The sequence below is a fragment of the Tachypleus tridentatus genome, unplaced genomic scaffold, assembly GCF_004210375.1.
Source record: "Tachypleus tridentatus isolate NWPU-2018 unplaced genomic scaffold, ASM421037v1 Hic_cluster_2, whole genome shotgun sequence".
Classification (NCBI taxonomy): Eukaryota; Metazoa; Arthropoda; class Merostomata; order Xiphosura; family Limulidae; genus Tachypleus; species Tachypleus tridentatus.
Window position 1 is genome coordinate 32,777,351 of NW_027467782.1, and position 19,676 is coordinate 32,797,026.

At 32.4% G+C, this 19,676-nt stretch overlaps 2 protein-coding genes across 3 annotated transcripts; both read left to right on the forward strand.

Moving 5' to 3' along the window:
• The first annotated feature begins 284 nt into the window (after positions 1–284).
• LOC143242441 (anoctamin-4-like) lies at positions 285–7,634 on the forward strand. 2 transcript variants are annotated; one of them, XM_076485841.1, is made up of 5 exons: positions 285–424; positions 729–859; positions 1,300–1,444; positions 2,663–2,745; positions 4,333–7,634. In XM_076485841.1, the coding sequence occupies exons 3-5, from the start codon at positions 1,432–1,434 to the stop codon at positions 4,429–4,431; spliced, it is 195 nt and encodes a 64-aa protein (XP_076341956.1). In that variant the 5' UTR covers positions 285–424; positions 729–859; positions 1,300–1,431; the 3' UTR covers positions 4,432–7,634. The 2 variants fall into 2 exon arrangements, with proteins under 2 accessions (XP_076341956.1, XP_076341957.1); XM_076485842.1 differs by lacking the exon at positions 285–424 and having other exon boundaries at positions 853–986; positions 4,333–5,074.
• A 3,028-nt stretch (positions 7,635–10,662) lies between these two features.
• On the forward strand, positions 10,663–17,463 carry LOC143242629 (peptidylglycine alpha-hydroxylating monooxygenase-like). Its single transcript, XM_076486106.1, has 3 exons — positions 10,663–10,699; positions 15,432–15,481; positions 17,066–17,463. Exons 2-3 carry the CDS (start codon positions 15,447–15,449, stop codon positions 17,241–17,243), a joined length of 213 nt encoding a protein of 70 aa, XP_076342221.1. The 5' UTR covers positions 10,663–10,699; positions 15,432–15,446; the 3' UTR covers positions 17,244–17,463.
• The last annotated feature ends 2,213 nt before the right edge of the window (positions 17,464–19,676 follow it).

The following is a 19,676-nucleotide window of genomic DNA, read 5'->3' on the forward strand; positions in this document are numbered from 1 at the left end:
CAACAAAAAGAATTACAGCATTCACAATTAAGTACTAGATTTTTGTAATTTTTATGTACAAATTTGGTTTGTTATAAATGAAAAAAATACTTATTAGGTAACGTTAGAAAAAAAAGAAAAGAAAATATAAATGAAAAAATAGATTAATTTTTTTGCAATATGTGTATATACGTATGAAGATCGTGTGTATTACATAATTTTATGCTGTAATTTGAACTAAGTGTACATAAGGTTATTCCTAACTTGTTACATAGGCTTAGTATAAAGGAAGTTGGCATATTTAACTGATGCAAGCCTGACGATAGTCGGGATAAATAATGATAAGCTTTTATTGTAATCTGCAGGGATTTTAGAAAGGAAAAATTTTATTTCATATTTTTTTTTTTTGTTACAAGGTTAAACAAATGGCCTAAGCTCATGTAGTGTAAGGGTGGAGAAAATAATACATAACATACATTTTTAACAAAAAATAAGTTGGTATTCAATTAGAAGATTGTAGAAGCTTTGCAAATGAAATTTGGAAACTGTAATATTAAAAATATATAAATTGTATTAATTTTAGCATGAAAATCACCTTGCTCTTATACCAGTCAAAGTTTACAATTGAGACAACTCTTTATAAAAAAAAAATTATTATGGATATTTTTGAGTCTCTCATTAGTTATTGTATGCACTATATTTTGTTTGATAAGAATCACTTCAGTGTTTGTTCCTTTCAATTTTTTCAGGGAGTATTTTGGAGTTAAGATAGGCCTGTACTTTGTTTGTCTTGGATATTACACCTGTATGCTGATTCCAGCTTCAGTAGTAGGAGTGTTGTGTTTTCTGTATGCTTCACCTTGATGGGTGATGCTCACAGGTATGAATAAGGGGGAGAAAAAAGAGTTACCAAACAGTTTATTATTTTTATAACACATGTTTGATCATTTTCTAAATTATACCTCAGATCAATCAGTTACTTAGAGCTATGTGATTGATGGAATGTGGTAAGTGATTAATCACTGGACGTAATTAATCACCGTTTAGCTAATTAATTATTTTCACACAAGCTATTTGTAGCTGGAATAATTGTAAAGAATAATAATTGGAACCATTAATTTTTATTGGTTGATGTGTTTTGAACCATTAAAATATTTTAATAATTTTTGTGATAAATTGATTTAAACATAACTTCAATTAGTCAGTTATTTTATGTGGCATTATCATTGAAATTGATAGTTGTATATTATGATTGATATAAATGTACAGCTGTACTGTGTTTATTATATAAACTTGAAACAAAATTGCATTTTTTTACAGTAAGGACATTTGTGAAGACTACAAGAACACCATTTTATGTGATGTAGATATGGAATATCAGGACAGACATGTACTTTTGTCAGAATAACTCATCTTTTCGACATTGGTGCTGCTGTATTTTTTGCTGTTTTTATGTCACTCTGGGGTAAGTATTATATAGATTTACATGTTAAAGTTGAATAAATATTATTCTCTACTTCAGACTCTGTTAGAACTTTCATACACAAAATATCAAATTGTTATTTAGTTTTAATACTTTTTTTAAGTAATGCTTTTCTTGTGACTATTTTCTTTTTGCATGTTGACTATCCAACATGCATAGTAATTTTGATTTTATGATTAAAAATACTTGTATGCATCAGAAAATGTTCAAATTTCACATACAAAATTTTTATAACCTCCAGATAATTATCAAACATTTTTGTACAAAGAAAAACATAATGTTTTGTCTGTTATTTTTACTAATGAAACTCTGTATGGGCTTGATAGATTTGACCACTATAAACAATTACGAAATTAATATAAAGAATGCTTTTTTTTCATTCTGAAATAACTACAAACTATAATTCATATAAAATAGCTTAAATTTGATAACATTAAACATTTATGTACAAGGGGAGGACAGAAAAGTGCCTCTCCCTTGAAAATGTTAATTTATTTGATATCATTTTGGAACAGATCTTGTGAAGTGCATTTTACACATTTTTCTATTATCTAATAAAATATATAACAAATTAACAGCATTTTTAAGGGGGGCCACTTTTCTTGTCCACTCTCTGAATATGCATTTATTATTTTTATTATATTGATCTTTCAACTGTGCCTGGATAACAGTATAGAAGTTACAATGACATGGTGCATGTGTGCTCATGTTACTATGTACAGTAATATAAAACTGACCTTTACAAAGGACCTGAATTTTGGGAAAGTAACTCACTAAGAAAATCCTCATGATATGTGTGGTAATGGATGCCCATAGCAAAAGGGTTACTTCAACATAAAAACGTCAAACATTGTATATCTGCAATACTTGAAATGGTCTTATTTTCAAACCAACATAAAGCACATCAAATTTGCTTCACATCCAAGACTTCACACTTCTATAACTAAAATCTCCCATCAAAGACTTCAAAATAATTCCAAAAACATGTTATTACTTTGAGATTTCTTTATCTGTAATTTGGAACTTTTCAAGGGAAAAAGAAAACACTTTACAAAGTTTTTAATTACTAACACTTTGGTGAACAAAAATAGTTGAATTAATTGTCACAAGTCACATCAGTTTAAAGAGTGATTTATATTCTGTTACAATTTCTGTCTTTACTGATGATAAACCTTTCACTTTGTTTTTATTTACTTTCAGCTGTAATATTTCTTGAATTGTGGAAAGAGTATTTGGAAATAATTACCCACCACTGGGATATGACTAGTTTTGATACTTTAGAGGTAATGTGTACCTTAGTAACTAACTTTATCACAATGGACTTGTGTATTTGACATGAACTTTTAACCATGGCAGTATACCTATTGTGAAGGTACTAGTTGTGTCATGACAAATTTGACAGTAATCATACAAGTATTTTAATTATATGTTGTCAGTGTTGACTGTTATGATTGCAAAGTGATTTTTCATGTTAAGATTAAAAATACTTCATTTAAAAATTTTCAAATTTCACTTATGTAGTTCTTTAAACCTCCTTCATAAATATAAGATGATGTTTGCTGTCAGTAAAAAAGTTTATTTTATCTGTTATTTTACAAGCTGTAACTTTCAAATGATCAGCCAATCTGAATACCCTCATAACCACCATAAAAATTATGAAATAATTGTAAATTACATTTTTATTGTGCTAGAATGACAGCAAACTGTGATAGTTTATCCTAAATAACTAAAAACTTGTGACATCTGTTTATTCTTAATCTCATAGTTTTATCGACTTTTGAACCACATGTAACTATTAATACTTCATCACAAGTTTTAAATCACTTGGTGAACATTCAGCTCATGTTACCCTATTGAATTACATTAAACAATATGAAGAATAATTAATTGTTATTCTTTATTTTAGCTAATCCAACAACTTTCTTGTTTTTTCATTTTAGTTACTTTTATAGTAATAAATAAAGAATATTCATGAAAACCATAAAATGTACTGTTTACCAGCATCTGTTTTTGTTCTTTACTCATGGCACTACCACACTAAATGCCCCTTGCTGATATAGTGGTAAGTCTATGGATATACAACATCTGAGAGAACTATTGGCAGCTTGTAAAAAGAGAGGCTGTGATAGGTGTGCATGCCAAATGACTCTAATTTCCTAGTGTATGACATCATAAATAAATAAAATAGAAAGCTGTAAAATTTTTGCCTTGTCTGAGTAATAACAACAGTGGAACCCTTCTAAGTGGCCATCCACCAGGTTTGGTCACCCCTTGAAAGTGGTCATTCAATCACAGTCCCTTTTTGTTTACATAATCCTTAATTATGTACAGTGGAACCCCTCTAATCAAGCCAGTTTGTCTCAGTTCCGAAGGTGGCTGCTTTAGAAGGATTTCACTGTAATTTGCATAAAATCATTCAATAAGTAAATTATAGAAGAAGGGAGAATCTAAGAACTTAAATACAATTAAAATTTGATTCAGTAATTACATTGTGATGTAAAGTTTACTTGTATACATCGATAATAAACTAGCTTAATTACATTTTGAATTTAACTCTGTAAAAGATTGTGACATATGCAGTTTGACGTTCCTGATGGGTAAATGACCTTGTTTTCCTGCCTTGATTGGGTGTTCAGGACCTTTAACTTTGTTTGTTTCCAGTATTATATTTACAGCTATTCTCTAGTATTTCACTTTGAACATCTTTTCAAACTTTGTCTTATAAAAATAATGTTTGAATGTTCTCTAAAGGTATTCTTTTGAGAAAGTTTCTCAAAAATATATGTTTAAAAATGTAAATTTCTTAACACACAGATATGATGTTTTACCTGAACTCTTGATCATAATGTGTGTTTTTTTTATATCACCAGGAACATCCAAGGCCAGAATATTTAGCTAAGTTATCAACATTAAAGAAAAAGAAAGTAAACTTTATTACAGGGGTAAGAACAGCAGTTATCAATTTATAATAAACATCAAAACAAACATCTGACTTTTTGTCCAGTTTTTCCATTTGTTTTGTTTTTATACAAGATCTATCTGTTGATGATGATAGTGTTGATTTTCAGATTGTAAGTTTTATGATGACAGTAGAAGTGTTTGGTGTTGGTTTTACAACAAAACTGTAACTAAATATACTCTATCAAACAAAATTAACAAGCTGTGTATCTTTTGTATGAATTTTTTCTTAAAAGTATTGAAAATTATTAAATTTAAAAAAATGCCTTATTCTTCTTGAAAAATACAGTTATTTTGGGTAAATGGTCTTCAAAGGTATAATTTAAAGAAGGTGATAAAACACTTTTTTTAAAGTAATTCAGTATAAATGCACCACATATAGTTTAAAAGATAACAAAGTATAAAAAATTAATGTTAATAATAAAAGTTTAAAAGATCTTGATAGAACATTGTTTGAGATTGAAAGTTTAAAATGTGAACTTTTATGCTTGTTTGAAATGTTCTTATTTAAAGTTCCTGGCCTGGCTGCCAGGTGGTTAAGGCACTTGACTCGTAATTATTATGTGATGGTCAATCCCATTATTTGTTTGTAAAAGAGTGTCCCAAGAGTTGGCAGTGGGTGGTGATGACTAGTTGCCTTCCCTTTTGTCTTATACTGCTAAAAACTAGCACAGATAGCCCTCGTGTGGTTTTGTGTGAAATTCAAAACAAAGCAAATCATTTAAAGCTCATTAAATTTTATCCCTTTTTTTAAACAAAACAAAAAAACAGGTTAGATGTTCCAATACCTAAGTTGTGGTTTTATTATCTCCTTCAAAAATAATGTAAATTGAACTTCAGAAGGAATATTACAGCAGTTTTTTTATCAGTTCTGGTTCTTTTTCTAAGGGCATGTGTTTGAACTTTATTTCTTACAAGTTATGAAAATTCATTACTTAGTTTTTTACTGATGTGTTTTTCTAAATGCTTCTGTGATGTACACTGTAACAGGTAAATGAATCATGTGTTTCCTTTTGAAAGAGACGAGTACCGTCTACCATATTTTCCTGGTCTGTGATGTTACTACTTGAGAGTATTTTCTTATGAATTAATTTGAGTATGTAGGTGTGTACACTAAAGCTATGTGAACATTTAAGATTTCAGATTTAAAGAAGAACCAATTTTGAGAACAGTGAACTTTAGAAACAGGTTCAATAGGTAATGAAGACTATTTAACACAGTAACAGTGTTTGGTCTTCAGTGGGAATGAGAAACTTATCTATATACAGTAATATGTATGTATGTGTATGTGTACATTATTATCAAAAATTATTAATTTGGAAAGCGATGTAGGGATTGTCGGAAAATTTGAATCAAAATATAAAAATTGTATTTTCAAGCTGACAACTTGGGACTCTTAAAAAATAAACAAACTATTTTGATAAGTACTGTAGGCATGGAGCTAAAAGAGGGGTTTATAGCTTAAGAAAATAATACAGACATTACTTCCAGCTGTAATTATTTATTTTTTTAGAGACTTTAGCTATAGGCTTGACAATACAGTCTCTGTATTTTGATTCATGTTGTTTCTTTATTTTTCTGACAGTCTAGAATGAGATTTAATTATATTGTTACTTAAGTTGATTTTTATATTCATTTATACAGAATACATTCTAAACTACACAAGTGTATGTGAATTCAGTTGAATGTTACATATTTTTTGACAGTTTACTGTTGCTTGTGCTTTATGTTCCACTCATCCACCACATATTAAAAATTAATAACAAATGTACAAGAGAAAATAAACATATTTACTGGTATACACCTGTAACATACAAACTGTAAAATTGTTCTCAAAGGACCATTGTGAAGGTAAAGATTGTATGATCACAAATTTAATGACTAGCTTCCATCAGCTTGTACTGTTATGTAACAAAATATGAACAGCAACAAAGGAATCACAACACAATGGAATAATGTTGCTTTCAATATAATACAACAAAGGTTAGTGCAACATAAACATACACAGTCACATGCTTACTTTGATAGGTTTACATAACAATATGTTTGTTCTTCAACAGCCTGCTGTGTACAAGTGTTTGTTAGAAAAAGGCAACACAAATAATTCTCTCAGTGGCACACTTTGCTGAATTGCTAATTATCAATAACTTTTACTACCACTACCTGTTTAAAATTGCAATAGCTATATGAAAGAGTAATATATGCAGTGGTAATAAATACTGAATATGTACTTGTGACTTTGGCTAAGTACAAAAAACAGTAGAAAGAATTACCGATGTGATATTGAATAGTAGCATCTGTTATGGTAATCATCCAGTGTCAAACAGCTGTTGAAATGTTGCCAGGGAAATAAATTTGAGTAATGATGAACAACAGTGGCTTGAATAACAATATCCATCATCAGAATCGCCTAATTTTGTTGTATCTGTTTCCAATAAAACACTAGAAAATGCACAAGCTGTAGTTTCCAACTAATGCACATACTAGTAAAACACTGGATTTTGATGGCTAAAATGAAGGACTCAGAAAATTTCACAGCATGACATAATTAAGGATGGGGAAGTAAGTTCAAAAGTACTGTCAGTTTCTTGCAGAAATCTCAGTGGAGTCCTGTAACACAATAAATATCATTTGAAATAATTTTATAGTGGAATCAAAATGGTGAGTTGTTGCTTGTGTAAACTGTCAGCAATAGATCTACAGTTTTATTTGCTTACATTTTTTTATTTTCTCTATTTGTGGATTTTAAATATGTAGTTTTTAATTTTCTCCTATGTTGACTTTTTTAATGCACAGCAATGAGAAAATATGTGTTTAGAGTGAGACATGACCCCCACTAGACACGTATAAAATTATTCCAGAAGAAAAACAGCTCTTTCAAATAAAACAAGTGTTTAAAACATCTCCTTAAATAACGAGTTGTGTGTTTTTGAAGTAATTATTTCTCAAGGTTTTGTGTAAACTTGTTTAACGTAAGTCCACTCAGAACAATTTTGCATCTGTTATGTACTTATAACCACATAACACATATTTCACTGAAAAATAATTAATTTTTAAGTAAGTCATGGACATTCACAGTATTCCATATAGCATATCTGTCAATGTTGTGGTTCAAAATGCTCAGTCGATTTTGTTGTAGTTTTGTGTAACAATAACATGAATAAAAAATAATATGATTAAGTAAGGAAATTTTAATTTTGTCTCAACAATCATGTATTTCGCTTATTATCAATCTTTTGGTGTTCCAATCTATTAACAAGAAAGGTTTTCAGTGGTGTTTCAAGAATAAGTCTACTTTTAAAGGTTTTTTTACCCAAATGATTAGAGATCACTAAAAGGCTTAATAGAGATATCCTAGTACCACAGATGGTACTGTTTTAGAGTAAGGCTGCATTTTAAAATTAAGATGATTTTTATAACTTCATGGTCATTGATTTTTGGTTCTATGTTTAAAGTAAAATTGTTTTTAAAAGATGCACTTTGTAAACTTGGGAGGATTTTTTATTACTTTCAGTGAATCCAGTTTCCAATTTTCTGTAGTATAGCATTCGAGACAGTTATTTCTCATAATTATGTCTCCACAGAGAGGTGTACTGTATTTTAAGATGGCTGGTATGGATATTAAAACTCTTATTAAAATAAATTAGAAAACAATGTTTCACCTTCTTAGGTATCTCAGGCCTTCAGGTTAAGAAAAACAGTTTTAATACCCATACCAGCCATCTTGAGATACATTTTTACTTGATGTGGGTTCCTCATCATCATAAGAGAGATACAGTTTTTCTGTTGTTTCATCTTCTTCCAAACCCTTTTCAATCGACTGCCATACCTACATATCTTGGTAGATTATCTTGAAACTTGGTAGGGTCATACTTTGGTCCAATATAATTTATTTATTTTATTATATTAACATAGGTATTAAGGCGTTTCTTTATATTGGTTTATTTTGTGTTTAAGTTGTTGTATAAGTAAGGCTTCTTTAATTTTGCATTTATTTATGTTTGTTTCTTTATTTAGTATTTGAGTGTTTTCTATGGTTGTTTTGTGTTTATTTGACTTGCAGTGTTCGAAAACGTGTGTAGATGATTTTTATGTTCTTTGAATCTGGTTTCCATTTTTCTACTTGTTTCTCCAATATAGAAGTCGTGGCAGTTATCACATTGTATTTTATAAATAATGTTGGTGTGGTGTTTGTCAGAGTAGTTTTTACATAGAATAGACTTCAGTTTTGTTCCTGGTTTTTGAATACTTTTGGTCTTAACTGGAATGTCATATTTTGTTACTAGTTTCTGCCAAATGTTGGTTATTTGTCTGCTGATGTCAGGAATATATGGTATGCAGCAGAATATGGTTTTGTGATTTTTTAATTCGTGAGATATATTTACTTTTGTTGGTTGATTTTGCTTTCTGTCTAGGTGTGTGCGTATAATGTTTTCTAAGGTTTGTGGAGGAAACTTACTGATGTTGATGAAGTATTTTTTCATTTTGTAAAATTCATCGTTAATTTTATTTGGTGAGCATAGTTTTATGGCTGTGTTTATTTGGTTTCTTAGTATGTTGAGTTTTTATTTTGTTTCATGTGCTGGGTGCCAAGGATGTATAGTCCAGTATGGGTGATTGTTGAGTGGATTTCTGTTTTGAATTGTTTATCGGTTCTTGTAATTTTGAGGTTAAGAAATAATATTTGATTGCTTTCTTCCTGTTCACATGTGAAGTTAATATTGGGATGTATAGAGTTAATGTGATTGAAAAAATTAAGTAGGTGTTCTGTAGATTTGAATTCCACAACCGTGTCATCAACATATCTGTACCAGTTTAGTGGCAGATGTAATGCTGTGTTAATTGCTTGTGCTTCAACTTGTGTCACAAAAATATTGGCTAGAACTGGTGATACTGGGTTGCCCATGCTTAGGCCATTTGTTTGTATATAGTTTTGGTTGTTGAACATGAAGTTTGTCTTTATCGTGGTGAATTCTATGAGGGTTGCTAATTGGTTGCTGGTAATGTCTATAGTTGGGTTATGGTCACGGATATAGAGTTCTAAGGCTATCTTGCAGGCTTCAGTGGTTGGAACTTCTGTAAAGAGGGATATAACATCGAAACTGGCCATTAAGACTTTATGATTAAGTTGATTTAGATTAGGCTGATGTTTAATATTTGGAGAATGCCTATGCTATGTATTTACCAAGATTGTAATTAAATAATTCATATGTGGACATTATTGGTCGTAATGGAATAAAGTGTTTGTGAAATTGTGTTGGCTTTTTCCATTTTTAGTAGTAATTTGTTAAGTTGCATCTCGTGTCTTTGTTGGATTTGTGTGTATTGGTTTAAATTTGTTCGTGTCTGATAGGATGTTTTTCATTTTTTGGATGTATTCATTCGTGTTCATTATGACTATAGCATTACCTTTATCTGCTTTTAGAATTTTTATGTTTTTGTCTTGTTTTAGGTTTTTAATGGAATTAATGCCTCTTTTTGTAAGATTGTTTTTTAGTTTTCTGTTTTGTGAAATTATGTTGATGGTTTTGTGAGAAAATTCTTTGAAAAATCGTTTAAGATGTTGTTTTAGGTGTTTCTGGAAAATATAAATTTTTAATTTTACCTGGGAAGTTTGACTGTTGGATGTCAATAAAATTATCTAAGTTATCTTCTTTTTGTTGGTTGTTTTTGGTTGTTTCCTTGTTTTTGTTCTCTGTAGAAAGTATCACAAGTCTCCTGCATAGATTTTCTAAACACGTTTTGATTTCTATGGTTGGAATGTTCCTAGGTGCTATTGCAAAGTTGAGTCCTTTGTAAAGTAGATGTATCTTGTCTGTGTTTAATTGTCAGTCAGATCTATTAATTATGAGGTTAGTCAACGGTTTGTCGTTTTGGTGTCTTTTCTGTTGTTTGCATCTTAGTTTTCTAGTTTTTTGTTGTGGCAGATCTTTTTGTCTCTGCCATTCTTAGTATTGATTTGGTTTATGTTTTGTTGTATAAGTCCGTAAATCTCTGGTTTAATGCAGCATGCCAGCTGATGGTCTGGGTTCCTTTTTTGTTTTTGTAAGTCATGTAGTTCTTTGTATTTTGTGTTCAACATGGCTTTAAATTGTTTTTTCTGTATTAAATTTTGAATAATGTTTGTGTATTTATTTAATTTTTTGAAAGTTTTACCTTTACAAAATTAGGGGTAAGTTGTTCTTTTCTACATTGTTGAATAAAATTGTAGAAACAACTGACTTACTGTTAACCATTTCTAGATTTATAGAAGAATAGCCACCTTCCTTACTGAATTGTGTAAGTTTTACCTGTTTCTAATTTTGGCATTTCCAAAATGGACATAGGTTATTTTGTTCATCATTTAGAATAACAAACTTTAACCAGAATCTGACTGCAAAGGTTTTTATCCCTATTTATTTTACTGCCAGATAAATACCATTACAGTCATACAAAGTTTATCAGAATAATTTATACATCTTGAAAAAACATTACATTTTATTGGTGAATAAATCCAAATTATGCAAACTTTTCAAAATAGAACTTATTTCTTTAGAATATTAATTTATGCCACATTATGCATGTTATCTAAATTTTTAATTAACTTTCTGTTTGTACAGAATGTAATTATGTATAAGTATATTAAACATCACTAAGAGCACACTTTCTTATCACTTTGCCAGTCTTAGTTTTATTATTGTTCAAATCTGAGTGTTTTGTTAAATAAACTTGTGGATCAGTGTGAAACACTGTAAAGTATATTTAGTTGTAATACCATATAGTCTTGTGATCAAAGTAGTGAAACTGTTCACATTGCTAACAAATATATACAGAAATACATTAAAATTGTTCAAAATTTAAGTATACTTACGATAGTTAGATGATTATTTGTAACTTTTAATTTGGTTTATGTATTTGATTTAGTGACAGTTCATGGTGAAGAAGAGTAAATATCATATACAGTGTACAGGGATAAAATATCATATAATCGAATTACATAATTAGGCCTAGATGTAGGCTTTTTAAGTAGCCGAAATTTACATCTTTAATATAGGCATACTTCTAAGCTTTTCGATATAAGCGATAGTTCGTAAATATCAGTCAGTAGGCCTAAATATACATGTAAAGCTTGCAAGCACTATCTCAAAATCTACCTATGTCTTGTACGTAGTGTGAGATTAAGTAAAAGTTTCATCACAACATATTGAATAGAGCATTAAATTCGAAAATATTACTTCCAAGCGTAAACTCCCATGATCTAGATCTGGCAAACCATTTGTAGCTTGCAGCTGCATCAATCTTATGTGTATATTGTGCGGTTTTCCTACGCCATTTGTTCTTATACATGTCTAGCCGGTTTTATTGTCGAACACCTTCCTCTCCTTAGTTGCCGAAGACGCTGACTATAGTGTACGTTTAGTGTACAGTTAACGGGCCACTCGGATCCAGATGCGCCCCACATCACTCCCTCCGCTCCCTTTCGTCTGAGCCTCGATTTTACAACAGGACTCATTAGACCTGTGTTTGTGGCTCTCATTAATCCATGAAATTTCAGATTATCACTGCCCTCTAATAAAGTGCTGGAGCTTTATGGTAAAAAAAAAAAAGAAAGTAAAAATGTTGTATTTTCTTGTATAATTAGAACACAAAAGGAGCGATTTCAACGGCCTGAAGCCTCTACTCGAATTGTATTGCTAGTTTTTTTTTAGGTGTTTTCATTTAATAGACGTGCTAATATATATTATATCACAACGTGTTTGCCTTTTGATGAGTTTTAACAGGAATATAATATATTTGTGATTGTTTAAGTATTTTTCGAGAAACTTGCAATTACTTGTGTTGTAACGAGCACACATTATTGTCCCAGCGATGCCCAGCAATCAGTCAGCTCGGTAGTCACTGTGAGGTTCGCGCGTTCGACTTAAATACATTGTACAGTTCAGTCCTACTTCCATTCTGTTCTATCTTTGTTAGTTGTACGTTAGAGTTTTTCAATAAAGACTATTTTAGCCTGTTGAGTCATCTGGGAAACAGATTCCAATTATGACAAGCAAGCGTCTGAAACTTTCCCATATTAAACAGTTCTGCAAGCCAGTTACTAGTACTACAAGTGACAATGTAGATGCAGATAATCCAACAACCTCAAGCAAAAGAATAGAAATTTGCCATACAGAGGAAATACCATGTTCATCACAGTACGACTCTGAAAATACTTGTGCAACTATTGCACATTACGAACCACCAGATAGTTGTGAAACAAGTTTGTGCAGTAATAAAAAATCTGACACTCCACAGATACAGTGTAGGAAGCCATATCATCCAGACTCACAACTAATACCTCGACAGAAAGCAAAATCTCAAAATATCAACTTCCAGGGCAAGTGGTTTGATGAGTTCCCATGGCTGCACTTCGACAGTCAGACTCAAAAAGTTATATGCTTTCATTGTGCCAAGGCAGAAAATAGAGGCCTTTTTACAGAGAAATTGGAGAGGCCAGTGGAGTATACCTTCATATCCACCAGTTTGTGCAACTGGAAAAAGGCAAAACAGAAATTCAACGAACATCAGCCCTCCTCTCAGCACAGATTCGCTATATATCCAGAAGGTTCACTTGATGTAACTCCAGTGACTGTCCAGCTACATGATGGAAAAAAGAAGCAGCAGGAAGAATACAAAAGAAGTTTAGCCAAAATGTTCAGAAGTTTACGTTTCTTACTGCGTCAAGGTTTAGCATTACGTGATACGGAGGGGAACTTCCTGCAGTTAATGAAGCTCCTGGAAGAGGAAGATCCTTAGTCGATGGCCTACTTGTCAAAGAAAACCACATTCACATCACCCCAGGCTCAGAATGAAATGATGGAGATGTTCAGCCATCAAATACTCGGGAACATTGCACACGAAGTGCAGCAAAGTAAAGTCTTTGCATTAATGGTTGATGGCACTCAAGATGTTACAGGTGCCGAACAGGAAGCAATATGTGTACGATACGTAGATGAGAACCTTGACGTCCATGAGACATTTCTTGGTTTGTACAGTGTGTCCAATACAACTGGTGAAACTATCCTCGACTGTACTTGATGTACTGACTAGACTCAATTTACCACTGTCAGGATTAAGAGCACAAATTTATGATGGAGCCGCTAACATGAGTGATGCGTACAGTGGATGCCAGGCAAAAATAAAAGAGAAGCAACCGTCAGCTTTGTTTTTTCACTGCAGAGCACACAAGGTTAATTTAATAATGCAACATGCAGTTGAAGCTTGTGAATGTGTTAGATTCTATCCAGTAGGTACATGAACTTGCTTCAGAGGTCAGGCAAGTACAAGAAAATATTTGAAAGTATTGTATCGTCAGATAGCCACAATGATCCAGTTAAATACATCCCCCTACTGTGTCCAACACGCTAGTTGTGCCACCTATCTTCAATTACATGTGCTCATGATCACTACAGTGACATTGTTGATTATTTATCTGAATTAGCAAATGAAAAATCAGATGTAGCAGTGAAAGCACGAGGTCTGCTGGACAGATTTGATAAAGGAAAGACAGTTTTAGGATTGTTGATGGCTCAGCATCCGTTAGCTGCATTAGAGGAACTAAACCGTGCATTCCAAGCAAAATCAGCGACAGTATCTGGCATGATTGAAGCATCTGCAATGACAGTTGAGCAACTGCGGGTATTGCCAACACAGGAATATTACAATAAGATATTTGATGAAGCTGAGAAAAAGGTAACTTCCCTAGATCTGGTGCCTATTGAACTACCACGCATTCGCAGACCCCCCAGAAGGATCACAGGTGATAGCTCAGCACACCATTCTGCAACAACTAGATATTACTACAGAAGCCAATATTTTGAATTTGTGGACACAGTCATAGAACATCTGACCACTAGATTCAATGCACACAACAATGACTTGAGGCAATATCTGGCACTAGAGAACATGATCACATCTGGCAAGATTGACAACTCGGTTATAAACTTCTATCCAGAAATCTGTGTACAACGAGTTTGAATTGCCCACGTTCAAAGGAACAAACAACAAAAGCAGTATTTCTGAAAGGTGCAATGCAAAGGATGCTTATTGTAAAATGCATGAAACAAGCCAGCAGATGTTTAGTGAAGTGTTTCTTCTCATGAAAATTTTACTTGTATGTCCAGTATCCAGCTGCGAATGTGAACGCAGCTTTTCTGCATGAAGACGGTTGAAGACGTGGTTAAGGTCAACTATGTCTCAATGCCTTTTCAACTATGTGGCAGTTTGTCACATTCACAAAGATGAGGTCGACAAGATAAATATAGAAGAGCTTATGAAAGGATTAATAAACAGATCATCACAAAGGAGGTTTATGTTTGGGAACATGTAGACTAGAGGACTAAATGAATCTTACTTCAATGAAAAGTATGAATAATTATATGCTTAATTGTAATGATGTGTAATTTTCAAGAGTTTGCAAAGACATTTTAATTATTTTTATCAAACAACATGAACAGTTTTTCAGTAGATATAAACTTATCAAGGGTAATTACTAACTTCATTAATATTTGAAAACGTAATTCATGCAATGAAAGTTATTAGTAACCTTGTCAAGTATAATGGCCATCTTTTATACTGTGTAGTGTGCAGGAATAAATTCATGTGGCAGTTAATTTGTGACACATATGTCTTTATTCTGTCAACATTTTGAAAACTGTTCACAACACCTCACTTATACAAACCTACATGGAAACCTACGTGTCAACAAGATTATTCTGTGACTGCATGTTTACAGTTTTCAGGTTCACATAATCAGTGATTACCAATTTATAAATTGAACAGTCCACATAAGTGGTTGCAAAAATCATCCCCCCCCCAATCGGGTGTAAAAAATCTACGCCCCTGGTAAAGAAAGCTTGAATTAAAATGTTTAAAATTATTAGTTATTAGCTTATAATACTGGAGCAAATAAATATACATTAATATAAATCATGGTATTCTTGATTTTTATACATGTTATACTTAACAGTCAATTTGAATATTTTATTAACAGGCTGCTCGTTGTACGATGAAAAATTTCAGAGATGTTGACACTGAAGTTGGGTAAGAAATTTCTGAAGCAAATATTTACATTTTAACATTTTATTTCACATTCAACAAACAAACAAAATATAATACAAATGATTGATTTCCTTGTGATTACAAAAATATGACATTTATTTTGTTTTTTAGTATATGTTTTACTTGGAAAATATTTTGTATAGTTATGAACTACACCCTTGTGCAAATTAATTGAGACAAATGGTCATTTTACAATATTTTTAACATGGCGGCCGGTGTAGGCTCGCTGGACCCGCTTATTTCCTTTAATAGTCATTTTTTCACGCAGACGGCGTTATTAGCTGTGTTTTGCAGTACGGTCGATCTATTTTTGGGATATATGACGAAATTTTGAGGAATATTACGTCATTCGAAATTGCGTTAGAAGGGCATGGAGACCAGTCAAAAACGACTTCTTACCAACTCAAGAAAGAAAAACAGTATCAATGGGGTCTGAAATACAACAACTGGACGCAAGAACAATAGAGGAAGGTGTTATTTAGTGACAAGCCTTATTTCTTCGTACAGGGTCAAAGAAGTCTGCATGTTCGCAGATCTGCTGGTGAGAAACTTCGAAAATCTCACATCAATCAGTTCGTAAAACATCCCTTGAAGAATATGTTTTGGGGCTTTTTCAGCTACTATGGCGTCGGGGCTTACATATCGTAGAAGGTATGATGCGAGGACCACAGTACATCGAAGTTTTTTAGAGAAGAGTGGTTCCAGAATTGAAAGAGATTTCCAGATGGATCTGGCATTTTTCAGCAAGATCTTTCTCCGTGCCACACATCGAAACGTGTGAAGAATTTTATGATTACAATGCAAATAAAGGTGATGGACTGACCTGGAAACTCTCCAGACTTAAATCCTATTGAAAATCTTTGGGCGATTTGTAAAGAAAGACTTCGGGGAAAATACTGTACTATGAATGATAAGCTAATTGAAGCCATAATTGAGGTGTGGTACTGCGATCCAAAAATTGGTAAAGATTGCAGTCAACTCGTGGACTCGATGCCAAAGCAGATTAATGATCTTCTGAAAAATAAATGATAAAAAGTATCATGTGTTAATTTGCAAGTAATTTTTGGATTCTTCACATTCCAAGCAAATGAATATTTTTTTTGTTTTTAAAATGTCTTCTTCCGTGTTGCAATTAATCATTTTCAGTAACAATTTAAATGCTTATTATAAGTGCCTCTGTGTCTCTAACTTAAAATGACGAATACTTCTCAAGTTAAATGGATGTTTTTATATACCACCACCACCAACAACAACAAAAATATAATAATAAACAATAAGTAAGTTCAATAACTGGTTACATTCTGATGAACTTATGTATTGTGAGTATTACAATTTTAATTAACACATAGAACAGAACAACGTTTCGGTCTTCTTAAGTCATCTTCAGGCTAACAAAGAGAGTTTGCAAGAGAATCTGAAAATGATCTCAGAAGATCGATACGTTGTTCTGTACTTTGTGCTAATTAAAGTTTTATTACCCATACCAGTCATCTTGAGAATACATTTTTACTTCCAAGTTGGTTTTTTATCGTCACGGAACACTTTGTTTTGTTTACTTCTGTACAGGCCAACTGGCAATGATGAAATGTGTAATTTCTACCTGATGTACTATGTGGAAGGTGACAGAATCGTAAGTAAACAGGATTGCTTCTCTCCAGGACCTCCAATCTACCGTTGGTGCTGGGACTCTCACTTGGGAAGCATTCCAAACTCCATTGATAAAGATGCAAGCACTTCAGAATAATTCGGCAGATTTCTAGTTTGATAGCATAATATTCCTTCTACATGATGTAAATTGTGTTTTCGTCCTTTTATTGGCCTCTTTTTAATTGTGTTTGAGTTTTGTATCTGACTTGTGGCCATTATTTTGTTTAAACTCGATTTATTTTCACAGACAGACTTGTTGCTTTGCGCAAAAAAAAACAAATAATCTTTTATTTACAATTTAATATCAAAAACGTGTCATTAATTGGGTGAAAATGTATAATTTCTTTATCAGTGCGGTGTCAAAATATTATTGTTATTCATAGAATATTATCCAATTGCACATTTCTTATCTAAAACTGTTGGTTCTTATATTAAATGTATATTCACTATAATGCTTTAAGTTGTAACTTGTAAACATTGTACAAATGTATCTCTTATGATCTATGTCTTTTATATGTGGTTACAGTTTGTCTTTTATTGTAAGCAATATTTCATCTCATTTGTGTTATTTTAAACAACAAAATCAGTGCTAGTGAAAATTGCACAACTTTCGAGAAAACCTGACTTAGGTACTTGTATGTTTTCAGTGAAAGCAGTTACTTATTTTCTTAGAACTTGACCATATATTTGGTAATTATTTTTAATTTTTATTGTTTTTTAATTTTATTCATTATTGGAGCTGTGACTGTAAAATCATTAATCTCGGACTTATTTGGTGATGTTATGTTAACCAAAGCCTATGTGGAGAAAGTGATCTAAATGAACCTAACCCTCCATGGTCTGTAAGACCAAAATCACAACAATGAGAAGAAAGCCTTTATGACGTCGCCCAAAAGTCCACTGTTTAAAGATGGAAGAAAGTTTTTATAAGTGGTCTTTTGGCCACTGTATAATAATCGACATTTCTAGGAGTTCTGGCCACCTTATAAAAGTTGAAATTTATAGGACTTCTCGTTACGTTTTATGACTAAATTTCAAGTTTATAAATAATTTCAGCGACTTGTTTGTTTGTTTTTGAATTTCGCACAAAGCTACTCGAGAGCTATCTGTGCTAGCCGTCTGTAATTTAGCAGTGTAAGACTAGAGGGAAGGCGGCTAGTCATCACCACCCACCGCCGACTCTTGGGCTACTCTTTTACTAACGAATAGTGGGATTGACCATTACATTATAACGCCCCAACGGTTGAAAGGGCAAGTATGTTTAGCGCGACGGGAATGCGAATCCGCGACCCTCAGATTATGAGTCGCACGCTTAACACGCTTGGCCATGCCGGAGCTTATTTCAGCGACACTGTACATTTCGTGGTTAAGAATGTATTTGTGTTGAATCGCTGTTAAAAGTGGGTGTGAATATAATGTATTACTAGTTGCTTTCATGTGATTTTGCTCGCTTTCAATTAAGAGATCTACTTGTTGATGACTGAATAAAATAGTTTCCTTTTATTATCCGATCTTTCTGGATCTCCACAGACTTTTAAAAGAAATGAAGAAGAAAACATGTACTTAATAAACAAAGGTATACAGAACTTAGATACTTAGAATTTATATAGATATACAGTAAACCTAAAAACTAAATAAGTGACCTGATAATGTCAGCCACACCCAAAATTGGTTTATCACGTGCGGTGCTACAATTGAGCTCCCTTATCTACACGCCAATTATGGAGAAATGCATTTTGAATAACAACAAAAAATATATATATTATTTAGTTATAACCAAAAACAAGCCAAAACAAAAAATAAAATAAAAACACTGCACTAATTGAAAGAATCTCGGGGTACAAGCTATAACGTGAGGTATAAAATTTACCCTAGGTTTTAGAGGCGACTGAAGAAGTAGGACCCACATTGCGGTGGAGATACATCGTCTATCAGTTCATTCACCCATCTCACATAAAGAAATGAAATAAAGTAAAATAAAAAAACAGCAGTAGAAATTAAAATTAGAGAGCGATTTCCCACATTTATATCACCCTTCACTGTCTGTAGACAGCTGTGGGTAGCCGACTGCTTTCCATAGTAAAGAAAAAACTGAAAAATAAGAATAATAAAAATAAGGTACTAACATCTGGATTAATTAAACTGAGGCTTGGCGTGGCCAGGTGGTTATGGACTGGTACTCCGAGGGTTACGGGTTCGAATCCCGTCACATCAAACATGTTTTCCTTTTCAACCTTGAGGACGTTATGCAACGGTCAATTCCACTATTCATTGGTAAATAGCCCAAGAGTTGGTGGTGGTGACTAGCTGCCTTTCTTCTAGTCTTACACTGCTAAGTTACGGACGAATAGCATAGATAGCCCTCGTGTAGCTTTGCGCGAAATTCAAAACCAAACAAGTAAATTCAATAAAGTTACCTCTGGAAGTTAGCATTTCAGCCCCATTATGGCAGAAAGGCACTAATTGGTAACCCAGTAAACTGCTAATTGTATTCCCCATACCTATCGGTTCTTTCGAAAATCTATTGTTC

Bases quoted from the DNA above. Each gene is read 5' to 3' on its own strand.
- LOC143242629 (XM_076486106.1), top strand. From the start codon at position 15,447: ATGAAAAATTTCAGAGATGTTGACACTGAAGTTGG. The intron at 15,482-17,065 runs GTAAGAAATTTC...ACTTCTGTACAG, and splicing joins GATGTTGACACTGAAGTTGG to GCCAACTGGCAATGATGAAA.
- LOC143242441 (XM_076485841.1), top strand. The intron at 2,746-4,332 runs GTAATGTGTACC...TTATATCACCAG, and splicing joins CTAGTTTTGATACTTTAGAG to GAACATCCAAGGCCAGAATA.